The 27,276-nt window shown below is 36.3% G+C and overlaps 1 protein-coding gene and 1 long non-coding RNA gene across 18 annotated transcripts in view; one reads left to right on the forward strand and one right to left on the reverse strand.

Annotated features, from left to right (window-relative positions):
- Positions 1-27,276, forward strand: part of SOX5 (SRY-box transcription factor 5) — a 1,034,770-nt gene that overhangs the window by 577,274 nt on the left and 430,220 nt on the right. For 2 of the 17 annotated variants that reach the window (XM_078339086.1, XM_035258420.3), the window contains exon 1: positions 1-27,041. The exons of the other annotated variants lie outside the window; for them this stretch is intronic. In XM_078339086.1, the coding sequence (XP_078195212.1) occupies positions 27,010-27,041 (32 nt within the window). In that variant the 5' untranslated portion in view covers positions 1-27,009. The remainder of the gene's footprint in view (positions 27,042-27,276) is intronic. 17 annotated transcript variants of the gene reach the window in all.
- LOC118144414 (uncharacterized) overlaps positions 2,641-27,276 on the reverse strand; it is a 45,047-nt gene continuing 20,411 nt past the window's right edge. The window contains exons 2-3 of the long non-coding RNA XR_004729237.3: positions 6,546-6,606; positions 2,641-2,797 (exon numbers count right to left, since the gene is read on the reverse strand). This is a non-coding gene — a long non-coding RNA (uncharacterized LOC118144414). The remainder of the gene's footprint in view (positions 2,798-6,545; positions 6,607-27,276) is intronic.

Raw genomic sequence — 27,276 nt, forward strand, 5'->3', positions numbered from 1 at the left:
GGTTATTTTCATCTTCTGTCTCTTATGAATAGTGCTACTATGAAGACTTACATACAGGTATTTTTATTTTTGAGTGCCTATTTTTAGCAGAATTGCTGAGTAATTCTATGTTTAACTTTCTGAGGACCCACCAAACTATTTTCCACGGTACATCTATCATCTTACATTCCCACCAGCAATGTGTAAGTGTTTCAGTTTCTTCACAGGCTCACCAACGTGAATTTTTCTAATTTTTATGATTATAGTTACCCTACTAGGTATAAAACAATATCTCATTGTGGTTTTGGTTTACAGTTTCCCAATGACTAATGTTGAACATCTTTCCCATCTTCAGCTTTTAAGCTGGAATCACATAACAATACAAGGATTAGATTTCAGGTCCCTGGAATTTAAGTGTAGTAGCCTTTCCTCAGTACAACAGTATCTTCTACTACATGTTACATTATGTCATTTGATTTCCTAAATTTTCTTTGTCTTTGTTAAATATACCCACACAGCTGATAATGCAGTTCTATCCTTATTAAATTAAATGAGTCATTCTAACAACCAAAATGAATTGAGAAAATAGTTTTGTCTGTGTATTTATAGACTTATATTCCATAAAGTGAACTGAGATATATCCCAAGGTAAGATGTATTAAAGGAGATTTCACGGTTGAAAACTTCACATTGGTCTTTGTTCCATTAGAGGTTTAACCTGATACTGAAAATGTCCACTTCCGTATCCAGACCTGAAAAACTTTTGTAGGTGAATAATGTGTAACTACTATGAGCCCGGTGTTAGCTTTTGCTATTATTACTATCCTTGTTAATGTGAATTCTAAAATAAAATTGGATCCCTTTTAGGACTCAAATTTTTTTTTTGTTAATTGAGAGAGTCTTGCTCTGTTACCCAGGCCAGGATGCAGTGGCGTGATGATAGTTCACTACAGCCTCCAACTCCTGGTCTCAAACAATCCTCCCACCTTAATCTTTCAAGTAGTGAGGACTACAAACCCCCACTAGTTTTTAAAAGTGTTTTGTAGACACAGTATCATATATAGCTTAGGCTGGTCTCAAAACTTCTGACCTCAGGTGATCCTTCTGATTTTGGCCTCCCATAGTACTGGGATTATAGTCATGAGTCACTGCGCTCATCCCGGTTACTATTTTAATCATTAATGTTAGGAAGGAGACATGAATGGCTGCTTCACAAATTATTTATGAAATGTTAACTTTTTAGTAGTTGGTTTGCTTACAACGTATTAAACAAAAAGCACTTTTTTTCATCAGTATTTACATTCGTAGTCTTTCTTGCTAAATGTCAAATGTATATATTTAAATATCACATCCTCTGTTTCATTTACTATGTGACTAATAAAAACTTAATAGACACGAATTATTGTCAAATTTGCCAAGAAAAGACTCTCACAAATCTTATTAGTTTTTAACATTCTGTTCATTTTGGAGCATACAATGTATCCCCAGCAGGGACTTGCTTGGAAGCACCAGGGACTTCTTGGAAGAAAATATAGTTGGCAGATCTTGGGTCAACCATAATCATCCCTTGCAAAGACTGATTCTGGACATACTGTAGGTAATAGTCATATTTTTATACTGTCAGGATTTATGTCACTCTGTGATCCAACTGTTCTAGCCATTTTGTCTATCAAATTATGGCCATCTACTGAGAGGAACACAGTTAAAAGGAATGGCCTGTGTGTAACACAGATGTGAGAAGTGACCTAACATTTGTAGGGAAGGACAAGTAATTGTATCGCAAGGGAATTATGGGGAATATGTTGAGAAGCGTGTCTGGAGGAAAAAGCGGTGATTAGGTCATCAAGGTCCCTGACTGCCACACTAAGGAATTTAGACATGATTCTGGGGATAATGGGAAGCTGTTGAAGGGTTTATGGAGGTAAGTCCATTATTTTGTGTACCATTTTTCATCTTAAAAAGCTCTCTTGCCAGCAAGAGTGAAACTTGGTCTCAAAAAAAAAAAAAAAAAATGTGAAGATGGACCAGATGAAAATAAGACAGAGACTATGTAAGAGAATAATGCAACTGTGGGGACAGATGCCATAATCTGTTGCTCAGTGTTATGGTCTTAATTTGTCAAGACCTATTTTCCTTCCCTTTTATATTTTCACTCCCTCCTTCTCTCCCATTTCTATCTCTCTCTCTCTCTCTCTTTTTTTTATACAGTCTCACTCTGTTACCCAGCCTGGAGTGCAGTGGTGCAGTCTCGGCTCACTGCAACCTCCACTTTGCAGGTTCAAGCAATTCTCATGCTTCAGCCTCCCAGGTAGCTAGGATTACAGGTGCCTGCCACCACACCTAGCTAATTTTTGTACTTTTAGTAGAAATGAGGTTCCACCATTTTGGCCAGGCTGGTCTCAAACTCCTGACCTCAGGTGATCTACCTGCCTCGCCCTCCCAAAGTGCTGGTATTACAGGCATGAGCCACAGCACCTGCCCCTTTTATTCCTCTTATTTAGAATTATATTGTGGTTAATAATGGCACTATCTCTTTATATACTTGCAAATCAAATTAATGTTCATTTAATAAGACGTTTCCGTTTGTATTTGAATATTTTCTCTTTCTAAAGTTGAGGCATTTCTGATTGTGGTTTAACACGCTGTCTTAGTCTGTTCAAGCTTTGGAACAAACTACCATAGACTAGGTAGTTTGAATAATGGAAATTTATTTCTTACAGTTCTGGAGGCTGGAACTCTGAGATCAGGTACCAGCATGATTGGGTTCTAGTGAGAGTCCTCTTAAGTGTTGCAGACTGCCAGCTTTTTGTATCCTCACACTGTTGAGAACAGAAAGAAACAAGCTCTCTAGTTATTGTTATAAGGGCATGAATCTCATTCATGAGGGCTCCAACCTCATGACCTCATCTAAATATAATTATCTCTCAAAGGTCCCACCTCCTAATATCACACTGGGGGGTTTCAACCTGTGAATTTTGGGAGGACATAGACATTCAGTTTATAACTTTTGCCATCTAGCATGATAGTTTCCATGCTCCTTTTATATGACTTTAGTGTTCATAAACAATTCATTCAGTATCTATAGTCAGTCATACTAACAGTCTAATAAGATATTGATTGATTGAGTGAGATGAGGTCTTATTCTTGTCACCCAGATTTCATTGCAGTGGCACAGTCTTGGCTCACTGCAACCTCTGCCTCCCAGGGTCAAGAGATCTTCCCACCTCAACCCCCTGAGTAGCTGGGACCACAGGCATGCACCACCATGCCTGGTTATTTTTTCTTTTTTGTATTTTTGGTAAAGACAGGGTTTTGCCATGTTGCCCAGGCTGGTCTCGAACTCCTGAGCTCAGGTGGTCTACCTGCCTTGGCCTCTCAGAGTGCTGGGATTACAAGCATGAGCCACCGCACCTGGCCTAAGCCACTTATTCACATGACCAAATTTTGTACCTTATCATCACTCAGAAATCTTGTACATCTGAAATAACAACTTCCTACTCAAGACTCTATCTACAATCTTCTATTCCTTTAAGGCTGTCACTGTATAATTCTAGAAAACACTATTCACCCTGTATTCTGTGTTAGCACAACACTTCAGTTTAATGTGAATTTTTCCCACTGGAGTGGTGCAAAAGAGTCTGTCTTGCTCTAACTAGACTTAGAGCAAGCTTCCTCAGTGACTTAGGAAGCTTCAACTTCTTGAGTCTTCCCTAGATTGCCAGCCCATCAGTCCATCCACCTTCACTTAACTCCCTTTGAATCCATACCCATTTGAGTATTACTTCTACTCTCTCATGAGTGCTTGCAAGTCTCACTTTGTTCTACTACTACATTCAGTTTGATTTAAGCATCCTTCCTTGTTTCTATACTTAACTTACAGCACTTCTGAAGGAAATAATATAATCATATTAATTAGTGCTTGCTCATTTATGGTTTTCTTCCTTAATTGGCCCCTTCCTATTCCTCTCTCCCACATCACTCTCAAATACTTTTGCTTGACCTTAGATGCACATATCTCCTATGATCTAAAGAAGCAAAAACAAAATATTGAAGGCATTAGACGTTAATTTCCTCAAATCCCTACCCTATAATGTTCTAAACTAGTGCCAGGGCCCATGGGCTTTTCAAATCCTTGCTGACTGTTACTGCTCTGCTCACAATAAAAGTTGGGATTTCCTTGTCTACGTTTCACTGTCTTCTCTACTGATTTACTAGTCCTAGGTGACTGAACGAGGTCCCAGATGACCCAGATGTCTCATAAGCATCTTAATATAACGTGGCCCAAACCAAACTCATCGTTTTCCTCACAAGCTTGCTCCTTTATTAGTCGTCTACATTACTGTAAATAGCATGACGTCCTGAACACTTTTTCAACTTAAAAATTTGTGAGTCATTATTGATTCTTATCTTTCATTCTTCCATATTAAATCACCACATTTTTTAACTATCCCCAAAAGATAATGCTAAGTTTTCTTTATTTCTGTTACATTACTTTAGCAAACCACTGTCATCTCTCACTTGGATTACTATAATATATCAAGTTTCTCTACTTCCATTTTTCCTCTTACAATTAATTATTCCTAAACTTAACAGCTATAGTGATGTTTTTCATCATATACATCAAACGGTATCATTTTCTTGTCTTTAACCTTTCAGGGAATTCCCATGATCTATTCCCATCATCTAAACATCATATGTCTTAGACACCTCCATGATGTTTTTTTTTGTTTTTGAGACAGTCTCTCGCTCTGTCACCCAGACTGGAATGTGGTGGCCTGATCACAGCTCACTATAACCTTTACCTCCTGGGCTCTAGAGATCCTCGAGCCTCAGCCTCCCTCGTAGCTGGGACTATAGGCACACATCACCATGCCTGGCTAATTTTTGTATATTTTTTGTAGAGGTGAGTTTTTCTATGTTGCCTAGTCTGGTCTCGAACTCCCATACTAATGCAATCCCCACCTTGGCTTCCTAAAGTGCTAAGATTGTAGGCGTGAGCCACTGCACCCAGTTCTACATGATGGTGTTGTGGCTGCCTCTCTAAGACCACTTTATACCCTCTACCTGCTACCCTACTGTGCTCCATCCAGCTTCACTGGTCTTCTGTATCTTCAACTCATTAAGTTTGCATTAATGCTTACTTCCATTAGTGGTCCTTCAGGGCCACTGGAGTTTACTTCTATCACTCTATGAACGGCTGGCTCCTCCTCATTAGTCAGATCTCAGCCTAAATGTCATTATTTTAGAGATGCCATCTCTGACCACACAATCTAGACAGTCAGCCTCTGTTGATCACATCATTCATTTTAGTTCTCACCATGTGATCGTTTTTTTTCTGGCTTATTTCTGTAATTTTCTCTCTCCTTCTCTGTCTTATTTTCTGTTATAGTCTTATCTTCTAGAGGAATGCCTAACACTTAGTAGGCATTTAATAAATATGTTAAGTCAGCAGTTGAAATCAGCATTTTAAATGTATAGCAAGTAAAACCTGTTAATGAATGGAACTCTACTACATTCTGTACTTGAGAGAAGAAAGTAAATAATTCTTTTTTTCTAACAGAGTGAAAGTGATTTTTAAAATGAGCCTTTAGCACAAAAAGATGATAAATTTGAAGTGGAATTTTAAGTGCTTTCTTTCCCAGAAGAGAATTAAGTCTAAGAAAAATATAGTTGGCTAAATTGATACAATCATCTGTAACACAAACCTCTAAAGGATCATAAATGGGGATAATGATTCCCTAACTTATTTTTTTCCACCCTAGAACATTGAAAGGAAGCATCCTTAGATATTTTGAAAATCTAGTACAACTCCTACTTGACATTACAATTGTCTGTCAACCTAAAGGAAAACAAAATCATTCAGGTCCATGATAAAAAGGATCATTCACATTTCTTATTTAGTACCAATGCAGTCAATTGGTTGATTGAGTGCATTTTAAAATTTCTCTATGGACTGATAAATTACCCAACTGATAAAGGACATTTTGTTTCTCTCTTAATAGTACATTATGATTCACATATTGGATCCAATTGATATTATTGCTTTAGTATCATATTAACTTGATATTGATAATAACAATGATTTCAACTTAATGAGCACCTAAAGTGATAATAGGTCCTTGTCCAACAAGATACCTCCATTATACATGTGTTTTTATAGCTTTCTTCCCCCTGCAAACTTCATGAGGGCAGGGACTTTGTCTTACATCTTCTTTGAGATTCCATGAAAACCTAGCATCGTGTTGCAATTAAATCTTTCTGGGATAAATATAATACAGTGTACAATGTTGGTTAAAGATAGATTTATTGCTTACTCTGACAATGTCTTTGGTTGACAGAATATTGCCCCTCTGAAAAGATACCCACATTGTAATCTCTGCAACTGTAAATGTGTTGTGTTATATAACAAGGGAGAAATAAAGTTGTAGATGAAATTAAGGTTGCTAATCAGTTGACCTTAAATGAAGAGATTGTCTTGGATTATGCAGATGTGCCCAATGTAATCACAAGGCCCCTTAAATAGGAAAGAAGGTAGAGAGATGTTATCTTGAGAAAGACTTGACTTACCATTGCTGGCTTTAAACACCAAAAGGGGCTGCAAGCTGAGAAATTCGGCAGACTCTAGAAGCTAGACAAAGCAAGAAAATGAATTCTTCATTAGAACTTCCAGAAAAGAAAGCAGCCCTGCCAACATCTTGATTTTAGCCCAGTGAGATCTATTTCGGACTTCTGACCACCAAGATAATACGTTTCTGTGGTTAATAGCCACGAAGTTTGTGATTATTTGGTATAGCAGCAATAGGAAACACATACGCTTTCCGTTTTGCTTTTACTCTCGGAAAAAAAATAAAGGAAGCATTTCAAGGAAGAGTAGTAGATACATTTCTTTGTTTACCTATGAAGGCTTTTCACTTAGCGTTGTCATTTCTGTTTCAAGTTTATTTGTTTCTTGTGTAGAACCTTTTGGTCATATATTGTGGGAAAGCTTGGGCAAACGTGGCCAGTACAATTTAATTACAAACTTTAAATGATCAGCTTTCAGTATGCACTGCCACTCATTATATTCATTATCCCTTAGAGATGGAACTGTATTCAATAAAAAAATACAGACCAGGCATGGTGACTCACTCATGTAATCCCAGCACTTTGGAAAACCAAAACAGGAGGATTGCTTGAGGCCAAGAGTTCGAGGCTACACTGAACCTTGATTGCACCCCTGGGCTGCAGCCTGCCTAGGTAACAGAGTGAGACCCTGTCTTTAAGTAAATAAATAAATAAAAATAAAAATACAGTAAAAACCTAATCATCTTGATCTCCCCAGTCAAGAATATATAACCATTTTTAAAATGTTAGGCAGCATTTTCTCTGCTTAACTAAAAATGATGCACTTGAGATTTATGTTTGCCTTATAGAGGGAATCTTTAAAATACTTAAAAAAACAAACTATTTTAAAGCAATTTCAAATACTTTAACCATTATATGCCTAGTGTTCCCTTATTGGAATGCTAAGACCATGGGACTTATTTGTATCCTGCTCAAGGTCATTGCCAAAGTCTGATTTTTCACACATGAAAAATTGCTACTTCTGGCATAAATGGGTTAAAAACATATATTTACAATGAAACAGTTGATATGCTAATTGCAATTATTCTTATTAGCCCATTACTTCACGTGCCTACTCAATATTTAGCTTAGCAACAATTTAAAACTTTGGTTTGCTAGATCTATTGCAAAGTCTAATTTAAGCATATAGTGCTAATATGACAGTAGTAGGTTTATTATACATCTGTAGTTTGAAATATACTCTTCTTTTGGCATTTTCAACTCTTGGTCAAATAACTTTTGAGTTTCTCAGCAGTGACATAGTGACAGTAAGAGCACAGATGACACATCTCTCTCCTGTCTCTCTTCACTACCTCACTATATTCAATGATCTAGTCGTACTGCAACACCTCATTATTCCCCAAAATGGCCACATTCTCTTTTGTAGACTTGTGAGCACACTGTTGCTTTGTAAGAAATATGCCAAACTTCTTCCACCAACCAGTGCCTCTACCCCTTAGTGGATTTCTGAATCAGCCAGTGCTCAGCTTCAGATTAGAAGTTCCTAATCTAGAAAGTTTTCTGTGACTGATCCAAGATTTAGCTAAATGCTTCTCCAGTGTTGCTCTGTGTTTCTTGTAGGCCCTTTTAATCTATGCTTACTCCTGTCAATAGCACTTAGCACGGCAGACTGAAATTGGGTTTTCACTGTTCTGTGTCCCTCAGTTTCTCTAAGCTTCTTTATGGCAAGGACTGTGCATTGTACATTATTCTATTAATGTCTCTGATGCTTAGCAGTGTTGTTGTATAAGGTGTTTTCAATAGAAAGTTTCTAAGTAAATGAACCAGTGAATATGTAAAATACAGAGGAATGAAGTACAGACAGAAATCAAAGGAGGAGAGGTTGGCCTTTTCTTATTTACTCTGGACCTGTAGTCTCAGAGCTGGAAAATAATTTAGAAATCATGGTGTTTCTGATATTGCCTGAGATCATTGAGGTGGATTTTGATTTCCCAAGCTGCACATAGAGTTTTATTCTGTTGTTTTAATTTTGCTTCATGTTTAATTTTTGTTTTAATTTGTTTTACCTTAAAATATGTTTAGAGGATAATATTGTAAACTTTTATCTTGAAAACAACCTCCCTTAATAACTTGGCTAATAATAAATTAGGACAAAATTTAAGGGAAATCTGTTTTGTAAGTTCTCTGTCCAAAAAATACTAAAACTCTCTTTTCTGCAATAACTTTTCATAAATTTAGCTTTTCATAAGTCTGGAATGTACTTATTTGTATAATTCTGAATTAATAAGGTTTGAGTGTATTCAGTAAATGATTTTAGATTTATGCTTTCAAGATATTTAATTGCTTGCTCAATGCAATGTCAACATAAGAAGGAAGTCCCCAGCTCATTTAGTGCAACCACTCACTAATTTTACAGGTAAGGAAAAGTGATTCCCTTTTCTGCAACTAATTGCTCATGAGACCTCACTTGACAGCCTTGAGCTTCAAAGGCCAGTCTTCTGACCCCATATTATTCCCATTATACAGAATGGCACAGTGCTACCATTTCATGCTTTGGTGAAAATTCTTAACTTCTCTTAAGAAAGCATGACTTGAGCTTGGAGGTACCCAACAAGCGTTAGAGAATCACTCAGGGAGGCTAATATTCAGAGGGAAGCAGCTGATGCTTACAAACTCTGAAGCCCCATATAGTCTGTTCAAATGCTTCATATCATTGATATAAAACAGGGGGTAGGATGCCACCTGCCCATTTTTAAATAGAGTTGCTTAAGGCTTCTCTTAGGCCATGGGTATCAGAGCTTACTTAAACAGAAACAGTGGACTCCAGATCCCAGTGACTACCAAACCTGAGTATTTTCTGCTTTTTGCTCTCAAAGACTAACTCGAGATCTTGATGATGCTGGGCTACTGGTTTGCAAAATCCTGAAAAGTTCTGGTGAAGGCAGAGAATGACATACCTACTACGCTGTTTCACAGAGTAGCCAGTGGCTGCTGCTGGCTGTCAAAAACATTGGTTACTAGCTACTGAGCACTTGAAATGTGGCTACTTCAAATTGAGATGTGCTAACTATATAATGGATTCAATGGCTTAGTAAGAAAATATAAATTTAAAAGTTATTGTTGCTATCAATTACATATTGAATTTCTTATATTTTGGATATATTGGGTTTAAAAATTATAAAAATTATTTTCATCTGTTTCCTTTTTTAAACTGTCACTACTTAGAAAACTTAAAGATTATACATGTGATTTGTATATCTATTTCTATTGGACAATTCTGCTTTAAGAGGTAGTTAGGGTAGGTAACATAAAAGTTCCAGTATCAGTGACCATTCGAGGAATCTCAGTCACGAAAGCACAATTACTGCATATTATATGCCATGCAGCATTTCTGGTTTACTCAGAATGGGTGACCGGTGTATCCCAGCAGAACATTTCTTATACAGTGGATCTCTAGACACTCTCACACACTTCTTTTGGAGAAGTGGATGTGGAGATGTGGGAGATGAATGGAGATGTAGTAAGTATATACTTATACAAAAAAAAAAAGAGCAATCATTCTTCTCTGGCTCTCAGTACCATATATTCCCATAAAGGAAGTGGAAACGTTATGCCCACTGGAACATTAGAAGCATTCTAAGTTTTTCCTATTTCACAGGAAGACCTAGCATCTATTCTGGTGAGGGTGAAAATTCTGAAGCAGAGAAAGTCATTTTACTGGAGGTCATGAAAATGGGCTTTTATGAAAAGCAGATAGTTTGTGGTTATATTCATTCAAGAGACTTTCTTCCAAATACATTTCCCGATGCTTAGAAATGGAATTCAAGTTTAAATGTTCTTTAGTGCCCACTTCCTTCTCATGGAAATCATTCCATGTATGTAGCTCCATCAATCATACTTCATTTAATATTCTGGATGTTGATCATGTATAGAAAATGACATGGTCTTTGCCTTCTAGGTCACTATAGGCCTTTAAATTATTAAATCAATATTAAATATTATAGTAGAGTATTGCTATAAATATTACAGTGACACATGTAATATTTTCACATATCAGTGTGTAAAGAACTCTAGTTAATTTTTCTGGGATCACTGAAGCCACTAGAAAACAAGATATTATGTTTATGAATTGGGTAGAATAACTTGGATATTGAGAATTTGGAAAAATAAGTATTAATTTGATGACAATTCTTAGCCTCTTGATGAAATATACATGAAAACTTCCATCTTCAAAACAAGAAGAAATGTAAAATAGGCAAACGTCATTCAATATTTTCAGGATTCTTTGCTCAGAAATAATTTTATAGAGGCCACATCATTTTTTTCAATAAAAGTGAACAAAATCAACCAGGAACTAAAACCAAGCTGTTTGCAAGTATATATGTATAATCTATATTGAAAAAGTGCAATAAAACAAATCCATCTCTGTTCATTATTCCTGACAGATCTTAAAGAGTACATGGTCCATATTTTAACAAAGTTTAAGTGTCAACATTGGTTTCATGGCTGTTATAGAATTTAATTCCTATTAATTACCACATCACCACCACCACAAAAATATATTCTTGAATTTCAGTTGGAAAAAAGTCTCATTTTCTTATTTTTCATTTCATTGAAATTTTGAATTTCTCAGAATGGAAAGACTAAGCAATTCTCTAAAACAAGGCTGTGGAGAGGGAGAAAGTGTTAATAAAATCTCTAAATGAAGGCTACCAACTTCCATGTCCTCCACTAAGAATTTTGGCAGACCTCTAAGGGAGGCATGTAGCTAGTGGAATTAGAATTAGAGATCTAGTAGCAGATTCTAGCTACTGGTTGAAAGCCCCTACCATATAGCTACAATTTAAACATGTTATGGAATCCCTTAAAATAGATTGTACTAGCTTCATGCTAGCTGCAGAGTCAGACTACGGGGCATTTAGAGGGGCAAACATGTTATTCCTGTTTTGGTCATGATATGCTACAAGAGGATGTCAGGAGCCATATCACAGACATCACAGACCCAAGACCCCATTCCCAGATCATGTATGTTATATGATGGGGACACAGAACCAGGAATTCTTGCCATAGCAGCTCGATTTGCTGTGAGAGCTTGCTCAGGTCTTCCTCGGCATGGCTTCCCATGGAAGACCTTGCTGCTGTGGGTACTCATCCTTGGGCCCAAGGGGTGATTCGTGAGCCATGTGATTCCCTGAGAGAGAGGTGAGGACAAACGTCAGAAGCAGGAGGGCATAAGAGGGGAGGAAAAGGGAAGAGAAGGAAAGAAGCAGGGAGTCCTCTTTTTGTCTGAAATGTCAAATGGGAATATATCAGAAATGTTGTCATTTGGCATGTGTTTTAGACATGTTAGAAATAAGACAACTGCAAAATAGAACATTTTGAAACATTTCCTCAAATACACATTAGGATTCTTTGTTGATATTACCTCTCAATATCAAGGGTAGTCATTTCATGAACAGGACATATTAAGGATATTTCTACATCTTACTACATTGTGTTGAGATTTTAGAGCTCACCCTCTTCAAAAATTTATATATATGAAGGAATATTCCATTTAAAGGAATATTATCGACATTAAAATTTCATCAATGGCAATGAATACGCAAAGAAAATGAAACATTGTCTTCAAAGTCAGGAAGAAAAAAGATACTTAGCTGCACTTTGTATTATGCAAAAGACACTTCCAGTCATTCAGTAACTTAGTTTACTTACTGTTTACTCTCCCAATATGAAAAGAATATTCAAGGGCATCACCAGTAAAACCATAACAACAAAATCTTAGAAAAAACTATATGAAATATAAGTGCTACTCAAATCTCATTATGGCCTCCTGTCAGGCCAGCCAAGACAGGAGGTTCACTTGAGGCCAGGAGTCTGAGATCAGCCTGGGCAACATAGCAAGATTCTGCTTTTTCTTTCTGTCTGTCTATCTAGCCAGGCATGGTAGCATGTGGCTGTAGTTCTAGTTACTTGGATGGCTGAGGCAGGAGGATTGCTTGAGCTTAGAGGTTTGAGGCAGTGTGCAGTGATCACACCACTGCACTCCAGCCTAGGTGACACAGTATGACCCTGTCTCAAAAAAAAAGGAAAAAAGAAAAAAGTAAGAAAATATTCATGAGGTTCTGATGCTGGGAAAATTAATCTCAAAAATTGAAAAAAGTGATAAGATCGTATTATCTTTTAGGAGGTCAGTTCTATAGTTTAACAGTTCTGCAGTTTAATATTACAAGTATTAGGGCTGGCTGTAGTGGCTCACGCCTGTAAACCTAACACTTTGGGACACCGAGCCAGGTGAACCACCTGAGATTAGGAGTTTGAGACCAGCCTGACTGACCAACATAGTGAAACCCTGTCTCTACTAAAAATAAAAAAATTAGCCTGGTGTGGTGGTAGGTGCCTGTAATCCCAACTACTTGGGAGGCTGAGGCTGGAGATGCGCTTGAACCCAGGAGGTGGAGGTTGCAATGAGCTGAGATCGCACCATTGCACTCCAGCCTGAGTAATAGAGTGAGACTCCATCTCCAAAAAAAAATAATAAAAGTTACAAGTATTAGTTACTCTTTAAAAGTCTTAAAATCGACTTATAGTTGTCCTTAAGAAAGTGATCAAGCAATATAAATGATGAACCCTTATAATTAAAAAATAAAATTAAACTTTTTTAGGTGAGTGAGGAAGTGAGGTAAAGAAAAGGTTTAATATTTATCACATCTTTCATAGCAAGGAATAAGTGGATATTGCTTTAATTGATACATTTTAAACACTGTCATTTAAGTATAATATTTAGATTCTGAAAGGCAATGGGTAGAAGAACTAGGGAAGAACATATCTAAAGCATAAAAGAGGAGGGAAGAGGAGATAGGATAGATAGTGTCAGTTTCCTAAACATTAATTGTTTTGATAGTATCCAAAGGTGATAAATAATTTAATAGAGTATTTGGGAAAATACAATTCCTTTATAGAGGTACAAAAATTAACAGGTATTAAGTAATTAACTTGCTGTTAGTGTTGACCAATCTTAAGTTTCAGATTAATGAATGACATCATTGAGAGCTAGGTATAGAACACAGAACACAGTGTGGGAAAAAAAAATGCTGAGTTCTCATTAGCTTGGCTCTAGATTGGTTTATGATAAAGACAGTGAATTTCTTATCATTTAGGTTTAAAACAAGTATTTCACATTATTTCTACCATGTATGTGAAGAAGGACTGCATAATGATTATAAAGGACATTGAACAGCTCAGAAAATGATATATAGCACAAATAAGTGGTGATATTTAGGGAAGCTTGATATCACACCTCTGGTCTCATGTTTTCATTTTACATGGAATTAATATTGCCCCACTTCCTATTATTAACCCCAAAGTTTTATTTCCTGTATTAAAAATAAATCAAAAGATACGGTTTAAACTTTGATATGTTTTATTGGTTTACTTTTAATATTGGCTACATTTAGACTCATTTTTTTAATTTAAGATGAAGACATAAGTGTTGAAATGTACCACATGATATTTTTTTATGACTGAAAGACAAATTTTTGGACATTGAAAATATCCTGAGTCAATCTGTTCTTGGAAATTTACCAGGCAAATTTTGCAGTAGTTTAAATTAATTTAGCACACCTTTGGTGACTTACTCCAGCAGAATTTATTGAGGATTAATAATAGTTATATGAATCACATGTCATAATACATTTTTCTCCAGTAAGGTGTCATTTAACTTCTTAAATCCAAAACATACAGTGTGCAAGCTGTCCCAAACTTGTGAACAGGTTGTTTCAAGTAGTTTGTTTGGAATTTGGAATTCACAACACATTTTCTTACAGAAATAAAGTTATGAATTGTGTTTGCATAACCAGGCCAGCCCACAAAACCCTATTTAATCCACAAATTAGTATCTAGACTAGAGTTCTAACAGGGTTGGAACTAATAGGTAGGGTGGGGTTGGGGCTGTGGTTCAAGAGGAACAAGAAAGGCATTTATTTATTTTTCTTTTCTTATGTACGAGGGTGTGTTAGATAACATAATGAGATAAATTTTGTTTCTAACACTTTCAACCTCCTTTTATGCATCTTTACTTTTTTTTTTTTTTTTTTTCTTTTGAGACTGAAAGAGACTCTTACTCAGGCTAGAGTGCACTGATGTGATCTTGGCTCACTGCAACTTCTGCTTCCCAGGTTCAATCAAGTCTTTATCTCAGCCTCCCAAGTAGCTGGGATAGCAGGCATGCACCACCAGGCCTGGCTAATTCTTCTGTATTTTTAGTAGAGATGGGGTTTTGCCCTGTTGGCCAGACTCAACTTGAACTCCTGGCCTCAAGAGATCTGCCTGCCTTTGTCTTCCAACGTTCTGGGGTTACAGGTATGAGCCACAATACTTGGCCACTTTTATTACACTATTTTGTACTTCCTCAGACTTCAGTCCTACTGACTCTACATTTTTGGAGGCTGGGAGGTAGAAGGGTGATAGAGTAGCAAAGCATCATTTTACAGCATGCTCCAAATTCCAAAATTATGTTTTCTACTACCTCCACTGTGAACCTTCTCCTGTATTATGTCGATGGCTTCAATGAAATGTTGGAAGAAATTAATCTTGACTAAATTAATTTACCTTAAGTTATAGATGACAGCTCTGAATACAGTCTTATTATTGTCTCTAGTTTCTATCCTTAAATAGTTTTTATCTATGTATGAACATAATGATATTTCAGGATGGCTAATGAGGTTAATACAAAGTTCAGTCACAATAAATTAAGTATTTTAGCATATTTGGGAAATGAGCCCATCTTATAGAATCAGAATCCTCCTCCTTTTAATTTCTTTCATCCTTTCCCTTCTTTGTTTCCTGTATTTACTTGTCAGAGTTTATTCTATTCTTCTACAAGTCAACAGGTTTTACTAGTTGTTTTATAAATTTTTTTTTGAAACAAGTCGCGAGTTTACAATGAACAGAATCACTGAAAGGGGAGTTATCAGTGAGACTGATGTTCTTCCTTATACCCTATGCATATAAAAGGGATTCTGTGGATTATTATAATGAAGTTGTTTACTGACTTTGTTACAGTTATAAATCCACCTTCAAGTGAGTGTCTAGTGGACTTCCATATCACATCGCAAGCAATATCCATTTTATTAACCAAATCTACTTATAATCATGTGATTTATAGTCTTAGCAAATGTTATATTCATTTAGTTTTTTAAATAAAATAAAATAAAATAACTAAGGCCAATCCCTGGATCTGTCTCCTGGGCTCTAATAACCTTTACTTCTTTACCTTTCTTCCTCATCCTGTTTACCTTCCTTCTCTGCTTTTTTTTTTTTTAAATAGTATTTACCTCTTAGAAATGTGTTTACCTGTATTTAAATGTATCATCTCTAAGAAACTGAAAGTCTTTCATGGGACTGTACATTCATTTCTCCAAGAATTAATCAACTGTCCAGTATCTGTTTATAAGCAATGTTGGCAAAATTAAGTTGTAGGTGTATTTAATTCTAGATAGAATTTTCTTTCTTTAATCATCTCAGACAAAAGCATTTTATGACTATTAAAGGATTTCATTAAGTCCTACACTCTGATAGAATTTAAATTATTCAACTTTTATTTTTAAAGTAACTGTCTCAAAAGAGTCAAATACAAAATCGGTTTGCTCTTTAGATTTATAAATGTACATTATATATAAAATATTCCTTTTTGCTCATTGTGGAAAATGAATTCTATTGATTATCTGTGAAGTTGATGTCTACAGATAGAAGGAATATACGACTTGTAATTTACACATCAGAATTTTGTCTATAAGTAAGTTCAGAAGGATAATCTGCTAAGTTAAGTAGCAAGGCTGATTAAATAGAAGTCACAAAGTATAAAACTATTGACTACTTTTGTGGTCTTAATAGCAAAACTTATAGTGCATATTATGTTCAAGGGACTCTTCTAAGTGTTTTATTTACACTCATTTGTTATATTCTTTGCATAACCTTAACAAGCAGATATAATTATTATCAACTTCACTTTCCAGATGGGAAAACTGAGGCAAACAAGGTGGCTAATGAGTGGCAGAGACAGGATGTAAACCCAGATAGTTTGGCTCTGGATCTGATGGTCTTAATCATGACATCACACTGTCCCACTACAATAAACATAAAGCATTCCAGAGCTTCTGGCATGCAAACAAATGACTCATAGCAGGGCAATAACGACCATGACAAAGATAAAATGAACTGTAGTTCAGAAAAACTAACACGAATGCCTGAAAAAAGAAGTTAGATATATGAAGAATAAATAGGGCCCTATTCCATGATTTCTGTATTACTTTCATGCTTTACACTTAATCTTTTTTTTTTTTGAAAGAATTATGTATATCCTATTATTTATATGTCAAATTCATCTTAAGAGTAAGGATCTGATTTAGTTTATTGTTTTAGTATTGAGCTTTCAGTAAGAAAGGAAAACAAAAGATTTAGATGGTGCTCTATCACTGGCTATGCAACATTTTAATATGTTTGCAAATTTTCTTTCATTTAAATAGAATATCTGTATATTTCCCATGTTAGAGTATATGAATATTTCTAGGGAATAGGAGTCTAAAATGACTACATACAAATTCTAAACAATAATGCAAATTAATTTATTTTGGTAACTGAAAAAAAATGAATACAAGGCAGATGTATAGTGAAAAAGAAGTGATTTATTTTAACTTAGCATCAAATAGAAGTTATTTACTTTCAGATTGATATTTTAGTTTCTTTTTTGTCAGCCTGCTTTTTTGTTTTCCCCCCAAACATATCTAGAATATTTTCTTCCTTAATATTTTGTCTTCTCTCCTTTTCCCATAACATTTCAAATTTTCCTTCTTTTGGTAATTCAAATCCACCCAACTTTTTTTCTACCAGTTTTCCTTAATTTTCATATCACCAAAAAGTCACCACTAATTATTTGTTTTCCCTTTTCTGCATTGATCCATTCACTTAAAAATCTCACAAATGAAGTTTCCCTTATATTTTCTTTGAAGATGATTTACTCTCTTATTACCACTATCTTCCTGTCATTCCTGCCAGGAATCTTGGTGGTTTCAGAGAACTGAAGAATGGACCTAACTGTTTAAAGGAAGATACTAATCTAGAGTTTGAAAAAGAAAGAAGATAGGCTGACTGTGAATTTATCTGTCTGTGCTGATTCTTTTCCCCATAATCCTTTCATCTTATAATACTGTTAGATTGTGTTTTGGCATTTTGTTAAAATTTTACATTGAAATGAGAGTCGAATTTGTCTGGGTCACCTAAGGTAAATAAAATTAGTGCCAATAAGTGTAACAAAAACTTAAAAAGGAAAAAAATGAATGGAAGTTGGTGCGTTAAAGAAATATCTATACTCCCATGTTCATTTCAGCATTATTCAAAATAGCAAAGATATGGCAGCAATTTAAGTGTCTATCAATAGATGAATGGATAAAGAAAACCTAATAACAGTAGTCCCTGTTCTTTGGTTTTGCTTTGCATGATTTCTGTCACCCACAGTATTGTACAGGATATTTAGAGAGAGCGAGAGACCACATTTATATATGTTTTATTGTAGTACATTACATTGTTCTAATTGTCCTATTTTATTATCCTAGATACATATGTATAAAAAACAACATAGCATATACAGCAGTGATCTCCAACCTTTTTGGCACCAGGGACTAGTTTTGTGGAAACAGTTTTTTTCCATGGACAGGCAGGGAGTGAGGATGGCTTCGGGATGAAACTGTTCCACTCAGGTTATCAAATATGAGTTAGATTCCTATAAGAGTGCATAACCTAGCTCTTTCACATGTACAGTCACAATATGGTTTGCACTCCTGTGAGAATCAAATGCCTTTGCTGATCTGACAGAAGGAGACACAGCTCAGATGGTAATGCTCGCTCCTTCCCCGCTTACCTCCTGCTGTGTGGCCCAGTTCCTAACAGGCCACAGACCAGTACTGGTCCACAACCTGGGGACTGCGGGGCCCTGGTGTACAGGATTTGGTACTATCAGACATCTTGGGCATCCACTGTAGTGCTGGAATGAGTCTCCTGCAGTTATGGGGAAGCCACTCCATGTATACAAAACAGAATAATATATAGCCTTTAAAAAGAATTTCTTTTCATAGGCCTTTCTTTTCATACAGCCTTTAAAAATAATTTCTTCTTAAAGGCTATATACTATTCTGTTTTGTATGTATACAGTGGCTTCTCCTTAACTACAGCCTTTACAAAGATGGAAATTCTGGCTGGGTTTGGTGGCTCATGCCTATAATCCCCGCACTTTGGGAGGCCAAGGTGGTTGGATCACGAGGTTAGGAGTTCAAGACCTCCTAATCAACATGGTGAAACCCCATCTCTACTAAAAATACAAAAAATTAGCCGGGCATGGTGGTGCGCACCTGTAATCCCAGCTATTTGGGAGGCTTAGACAGGAGAATCATTTGAACCCAAAAGGCAGAGGTTATAGTGAGCCGAGATCGTGCCACTGCACTCCAGCCTGGGCAACAAAGTGAGATTCTGTCTCAAAAAAAAAAAAAAAGGAAATTCTGTCATATGTAACAACATGGGTGGGTGGACTTGGAGTACATGATGGTAAGTGAAATAAGCTAGGAATAGAAAGAAAAATACTGTATTTGCTCTCTTATATGTGGAATCTAAAAAAGTCAGTCTCGTATAAACAGCATAGAAAGGTGACTGTCTGAGGCTTCATGGCAGGAGTGGTGAGGGATGGGAAAAGGGGAGATGTGGATCAAAGGGTACAAAGTTTGTTAGACTGGAGGAATAGTTTAGTGATCTATTGCAGTGCATGGTGATCACAATAATAATGTGTTATACATTATAAAATAGATAATAGATTTTTAACATTCTCACCAAAAAATGATACATGGATGAGTTGATGGATTTGTTAGTTAGCTTTATTTAATCTGTCCACAATATACACATAAAGAAAACCTCACATTGTACCTAACTCATATTTACATTATTTGTCAATTAAAAAATAAAAAATTATTTAAAAAAAATATAAAAAGGGCTGGATGTGGTGGCTCATGCCTGTAATCCTAGCACTTTGGGAGGCTGAGGCGGGTGTATGACCTGAGGTCAGGAGTTCAAGCCCATCTTGACTAAAAATACAAAAATTAACCAGGCATGGTTTTGGGACCTGTAATCCAGCTGCTCAAGAGATAGGGCAGGAGAATTTCTTGGACCAGGGAGGTGGAGGTTGCAGTGTGCAGCGATCGCACCACTACCCTCCAGCCTGGGCAAAAGAGTGAAACCTCATCTAAAAAAAAAAAGAAAAATATTTTTAGGAATTGGACCAGGATATTTTTAGTGGTTTAGCATATTAGTTTTATAATCTGATTCATAATCTGATACTCTAAAATGTTCATGCTCAGAGTTTCTGACTCCTAAGTAAAAATACACAACTGGTACACCTTGAAGGAACACTGATATCACTAGTCTTATTTATTTCACGGTATAGTCGTATGGGCGGCACTGCAGGGCAATGTCTTGTTGTAGTCTACAGGCCTTCCCCGTCCTTTAGCCAAAGCAGTAAAATTTTAATCTCTTTTGTGTTCTGGGATGCCATATCTACGTTGAATGCCTAACACATATTTATTGAATGCACAAATGGATACTACAGCAAAAATCTGAGAACCATTCATTTATTCTAATTTTGCTTTTTTTATACGTGTTTCTTTTAGAGCCTCAGTGTTTTCATCAATAAAATGGAAAAAAATAAGTACCTATTATTAACTATTTGGAGAAGTATGTATATACTACGCCAAATAGTATTAACTACTCCAAATAGTTAATATACATACTTCTCCAAATAGTGAGTGGTATAAAGTACATGCACAATGTTTAGCACTCAGCAGCTTTCAGACTGTGTTGACTTTCCCCTCCCCAAATCTGTTACTTGGTAAAATCATTAACAGACTTGGGAAGTGTAAATGAATGAACAGGGACTCTAGTACATGCTTCAAAATAAGATAATTATTAAAAAGAACAATTAAAGAATTATTCTCTTCAAAATAAGGAAATTATTTTTCAAATAATTATGATATCTGCATTTTTCATTTTCTGGACTTTGCTGATATGAAAAAAATCTATGCTGCTATTGCCTTCTGTGAATCAATGGTATAATTTACATAATTAATTTAATGTATATATATTCTGAAGTGGAAGTAAACTGCTCCACTCTAGGAAATGGGGTAGTGGTAATTGTGGTTAAAATCCTCCTGGATAGGCCAGGTGCGATGTCTCACGTCTATAATCCCAGCACTTTGGGAGGCCTAGGTGGACAGATCGAAAGGTCAGGAGATCAAGACCATCCTGACTAACCCAGTGAAACCCTGTCTCTACTAAAAATACAAAAAGCATTAGCGGGGTATGGTGGCACGTGCCTGTAGTCTTAGGTACTCAGTAGGCTGAGGCAGGAGAATCCCTTGAACCTGGGAGGCGGAGGTTGCAGTGAGCTGAGATAGCAGCAGTGCACTGCAGCCTAGGTGACCTAGTGAGACTCCATCTCAAAAAAAAAAAATTCCTTTGGATAAATTTGTGCTGGTTGAATAAAAATGAATCAGGTGACACACTTACTCAGATGGCTCTACTACCAATAATAATAACAGAAAGTATCAAGTGTTCACAAGGATATGGTGAAATTGGAGCCCTTGTACATTTCAGGTTGGAAGGCTATGGAAAACAGTGTGATGGTTCTTCAATAAGCTAAACAGAGTATTACCATTGTGAGCCATTGTGATACACCTGTAATCCCAGAAGGCTGAAGTGGAAGGACTGTTTGAGCCTAGGAGTTAGAATCAAGCCCATTTCTTTAAAAAAAAAAAAATGTGTCGTGTTACCGAGCAATTCCACTCTTAATTATATACCCAAAAGAACTGCAAACAGGGACTCAAACAGATACGCGGACACCAATGTTCATTGCAGCACTGTTCACAGTGGTCAAATGTTGGAAACAACACAATGTCTATCGACACTTGAATAATCAAAATGTGGTATATTCATAAAACAAAATATTGTTCAGCCATAGAAACCAATTATACATGTTACTATATAATCTATGTAAACTTTATGCTAAGTAAAATAAGCCAAACACCAAGAGAAAAATGCTCTATGACTACACTTACATGAAATATCTGCAATAGGCAAATTCATAAAACAGAAACTAGATAAGAGATTACCAGAGACTGCAGGGAAGAAAGAATGGGGAGTTATTGCTTAATGGTTAGAGTTTCTGTTAGAGATGAGGAAAATGTTTCCAGAACAGATAGTGGTAATAGTTGCACAACATTGTGAATGTAATTAATACCACTGAATTGTACTTAAATAGCACATTTTATAAGAGAGAGAGAAATGACCATAATTAAAATGACTATTCCAAAAACGAGTTATGCACATTAAATGGGTAAATTGTATTTCAACAAAACTGTTAAAAAAACAAAAATATGAGTCAGGTGAAAGTTTTTGAGGTGCTCCTTTGTGAGGAGGGAAGGAATCATTACTTTTCCATTTCCGTGATGGACTGTGGGATAGACCATACCGAATAATGTCACAGAGTAAAATAAAATGTTATCGTGATAAACTGTTGCAGAGCAAGACATTGCTATGTGTCGGTAGGGTGTGCTTGTGCACGCTGACATGCTTCTGGGCTTCTCCAACGTGATAGAGTGCCCATTTAGCTGGGGCAGGGGACAGTTGGCTACAGAACTTTGAGGTCCTTCTTGTTAGAAAGTAACTGTTGAGCTTTGCCAGCACACTTGCATCCTTGAGCTCATGTAAAACTTTTGTACTATTTGCTGATTTGGTAGTAAACCAAAAGAATGCAATCGTGAACCATACCCAGTCATCTATGAACTGGTGCCTGATGCTCTAGTCTGATCTAGCTCAGTATCATTCCAGATGATATGACATTTTTAATCATGTAAAGCTATCACTTTTTACCCGGAAAATAAATGAAATAATGAACAACTGTAATGCTATAACAATAAAAACTAGATTGAGCTAGCTTAGTCTGGATGTAAAGAAGAGTTACTCAGAGGAAGTACAATTGAAATTTGAAGTATAGGTAGACATTAGCCAAATAAAAATTTGGATAAAGATAATTGCAAACAGAAAATAGCTGAGGACTAAAGCCTTAGTTTAACAATAACTTTCTATATCTAGATAACAGAGATAAAACTGCTATAACTGGCACTTGGTAGCAATAACGAAGGTGTTGTGTAGGCCATACTAAAAGTTTTAGATTTATTCTATGTGAGAAATTGAAGACTCTAAAGGATTTTAAGCATGGGAAATGACATGATCAGATTTTTGTTTGAAGAACATCAGTTTCAGCACAGTGTGAGGAAAAAAATGGATTGGAGAGGGCAAGAGTGGGTAGAATCAGACTAATTAAGAGGAAATTATATTTTAGCAGCAGATGGTAATGTTTTGGACTTTTACAGTGACAAGGACAGTAAAGACAATTACATGATTCAAGATATGTTTAGGAAGTAGAACTAGAAAGACTTGGAGAACGAATAGATTTGGGAGGGTGAAGGAGGGGAAAGCGTCAAGAATAAATGACTTGTAGGTTTTTGGCCCAAACATTTGGTGGTTGTTGCCTCCATTTATCATGATAGAATATTTGAGATCAAGGGTAGAGAGGTGTGAGTTTAATTTTTGGACATGTTGAGTTTGATATGCTTATAAGACATCTAAGAAGAAATACAAAATTTAGAAGGGGGGTCTGAAATAGAAATAGTCTTGACAAATAGACAAAACTAACAGATAAAATTGTCTAGTGGGAGAGAGAAAAGTGAGAATTCCTAGACCAAGCAACTCAAAGATTCAAAGGTTGAGCATAGAAGAAACAATACTCACATAAATCGATGAAGGGGAAAACAAAAGAGGTAAGATACAAAGCATGGTTCCTGCTTCAGTGGAAGTAAAGGGAAGGGAATGCTGAATAAAGGGGAATATGTGGTCTGTTTTGTGCCACTGTAACAGAATACCTAAGGCTGGATAATGTATAATAAACACAAATTTATCGCCTTGTCGTTCTGAAGCCTGAGAAGTCCAAGATTGAGAGGCCAACATCTGGTGAGGGCCTTCTTCCTGTGTCATCTCAGGGTAGATAGAAGAATAGGATGGGCAGTAGGGGCAGATTTGTCCTTTGATAAGAAACCTACTCACGTGAAAACCCACTCCCATGATGACAGCATTAATCCATTCACAAGGGCTTTAACACCTCCCATTAGGCCCCACTTCCAAACTATTACATTGGAGATCAAGTTTCCAACGCATGAACTTTGGGGGACATATTCAAACCATAGCAAAGGGCTTGGCTGAGGTCAAGTAGTATAAAACTTGAAGAGTATTCACTAGATTTAGTAACATAGATGTCACTGTTAATCTCAAATATAGTAGTTTTGGTCACACTGTTTGTGGATGAAAGCCATACTTTATTTCACTGAGAAGCGAATGCAAGGTGGCTGTGTGGAACAACAAATGCTGACATCCCTTTGAGGTTATTTAACTGAAAAGGGGCAAAGAAACTTCTAGGGACACTAGTAGAGTCCACATTCTGGCATCGAATATTTATTTGACCTTTGGCAAATTACTGTCTCTGATAGTGTGCCCTAATCTTTGTAATGAGAATGATGCAAACAATAGCACCTACCTCAAAGGGTTGGTAGAAGAGCCAATGCATGCAAAGTGCTTTTGTAATGGGGCTTTGCTACTTAGTAAGCATTTAATGAATGTGAGCCATGATTATTCTTGGTCTGGATATTGTAATATTCTTAATACTATGGCGATATTCTTGGCAACACAATTAAACTTAATATTCTTCAAAATCTTTCTGTCTAGGAACACCAAAGCCAGGACAGAGGATATAGACAGGAAAAACTAAGGGCTGTTTATCCTAAATAATAATTTTAATCATTTATTATGAATACTTAGTTAAGAAGTCGTTCCAATCCTTCATTCTCTTGCAACCAAAGTTATCATTTACACTTACTACTGTCTCATAATGTTTTATTGCAGAGATAAAATGTAGTGTTGCGCTGTAACCATTGGCTTAAAATTATTCTGAAATCATGAAGGCATATGAAAACTACTGTTTTTAATCAGAAAAGTCACTTATCTGGGGAACTATTATTCTATGTAATTTATAGACTTTCTACTTATTTCTACTGTATATTGCATATTGTCTATATTATGGAAAGAAACTTGCATTTGCTAAGTCACCAGATTAAGAAATAATTTTACATATTTTGCATACTTTTTATATTTTCTATTTGTGTATATTTAATATACCTTTTTAAAATACCAGTTGAGCTTTTCATTTTGCTCAGTTTCAATTGGCTTTTTATGCTGTAATGCATCTATTTTAAACAGACATATTTTTCACATTATAATTTAAAATGTTCAGTTCATTACGATGGACCCACCTAGTGTCGACTTTTCAAATTCATTTCCTTACTGTGTGTATATGCTTATGCTATACATCATATATATTGTATAATAAATGAAATGTTTAAATAATCTTAACATTTAAAAGCTCATTTCAGATGCTTAATGTTTTTGTTTCTTTTCTTACGCTATGCATTGTATGCAGCATAAACATCTGAAAATAATTGACTATGGGTTAAACAGACAGCTGCTAGAAAGCATCTTATTGCTCTTTTCAGTATCATTCACTCAAGAGGAAAATATAATCACTAGTATGAAGAGTAGTCTTATTGAAAGAGGTCATTTCACATAGGAATTTGTACGATTTACTTTATATGCTGGTGTTACTTTTCAAAGTTATAAACAATACTTCATTGGCTTTAATAACTGTGAATACCTATTACATGTCAGTTTACATAGCATTTTTTGTATCCATTGTAATAGTAAATGTTCATACCATCTTTGCAAGGTAAGTGTTGTTATCCCCAATTTACAAATGAAACAACTGAGGATCATCAGATAAGTTATAGGTCAGAACTAGAATTTAAACCGAGGTGCTTAGACATGACATAATAGATGTGTTTATTCATTATATCACTTCTGTGGTTTGTTAATCTAAATCAATACATATTTATGCCTGGCTGGTATGTATATAAAGTGTCAATGTTCAGAAATTCGCCTATTTGTTAATTAAATTAATAAAATTTACCTGTATTCGGCAGTTCAATATATTTTTCTTCATTGCATTTCTTTAATTTCACTTCTGGCCATATCATTTTATTTAAATCAAATTAATTTTAATGTATTTATTTTCACCCTAAATAAAATTTATTCCTTAGATGTTTATGATGACAATCACTGAACAAAATTTCCTGCCTTTCAGTTTCTGCCTAAATAGAAGCAAACTTGTTTTTTCCCTCATTCTGGTAGGAGAAAAAGTCCAGTATAAGCCCTTTACCCAAACAGTTTTTTTTGAATATTGAGTGTCCCTCCAAAGAAATCTGGGGAAAAAAAAAGATGTTAGATTACCAATCCATCTTGCCCTACAATCCTATGCCTCGATTTCAATGATTGAATAGGTTCCTATGAAAGGACATCTTTGCTGCTACTTTGAAAGCTGGGATGAATAATAAACTGCATCAAGCGATGGACAACATGAAACTTTTATGGTTGAAGATTACTGTGCTCTGGACAGTCAGTCTCAAGGTGCTACAAACCAACTAAAAAATGCAAGGAAATGGCCAGGCACTGTGACTCAGGGCTGTAATCCCAGCGCTTTGGGAGGCCCAGGTAGAGAGATCACTTGAGGTCAGGAGTTTGAGACCAGCCTGGCCAACACGGCAAAATGCCATCTCAACTAAAAATACAAAAATTAGCCGGGCATGGTGGTGCACACCTATAGTCTCAGCTACTAGGGAGGCTGAGGTAGGGAAACTGCTTGAACCTGGTGGGTGGAGGTTGCAGTGAGCCAAGATTGTGTCACTGCACTCCAACCTGGGCGACAGCAAGACTCTGCTTTGGGAAAAAAAAAAAAAAAAAGTTGCATAGGTCTGAACGTCTGTGGAGTGGTTGTGGTTATCACAGTCTGAGTACCGTAAGAGGTTGCTGAGCACTGCTAGCACAGATGGCCTGTCTACAATTTGTGCACGAAGTTGTCCAGTGCTCCACAGTAGATGGCGGCCTGCTAGGTCACGTAGAGAATGTCAACGCCGACGGGAACACCCAGGATGTTCCCTCTGTGCTGTACTCACGTGGAGGCTTGTGTGCTGGAAATTGTCCAGTGTTCCGCGGTAGATGGCGCCCTGCTAGGGGACGCAGAGAACGTCAGTGCCGACAGGCACACCCAGCACGTTCCCTTTGTGCTGTGCTCGCGTGGAGGCTGCTGGGAGCTGGCCACTCACCACTGCGCTCTGGCCCTGGCGCTCGCCATTGCCCACGTCAGCTCCCCTAGTAGTTGTTTCTTCAACTTGATTTCTTCGCTAAAGCAATCTTAGCCCGTCAACTTTTTGATATGAGTCATCTGTCAAAAGCTCATTTCTCAAGGTGGGCCACAAATTAATGGAAACATGTAAATGTACTTTTAAGTGTATAAACAGATTCCCATATGTATGTATTTATATGAACAAACACATTTATATTTAAAATAATCTAGTAAAGCCAATATTGCTTGATTTTAGATGTTTGAAAACAGAGGTAAATGATTGTACTGAATTATTAATAACTGCTATGACTTATATAAACAGAAGTAATAAAGTACATGGCAAACAGAGACGCATCC

Source organism: Callithrix jacchus, chromosome 9 (genome assembly GCF_049354715.1).
Source record: "Callithrix jacchus isolate 240 chromosome 9, calJac240_pri, whole genome shotgun sequence".
In the NCBI taxonomy this organism is placed as follows: Eukaryota; Metazoa; Chordata; class Mammalia; order Primates; family Cebidae; genus Callithrix; species Callithrix jacchus.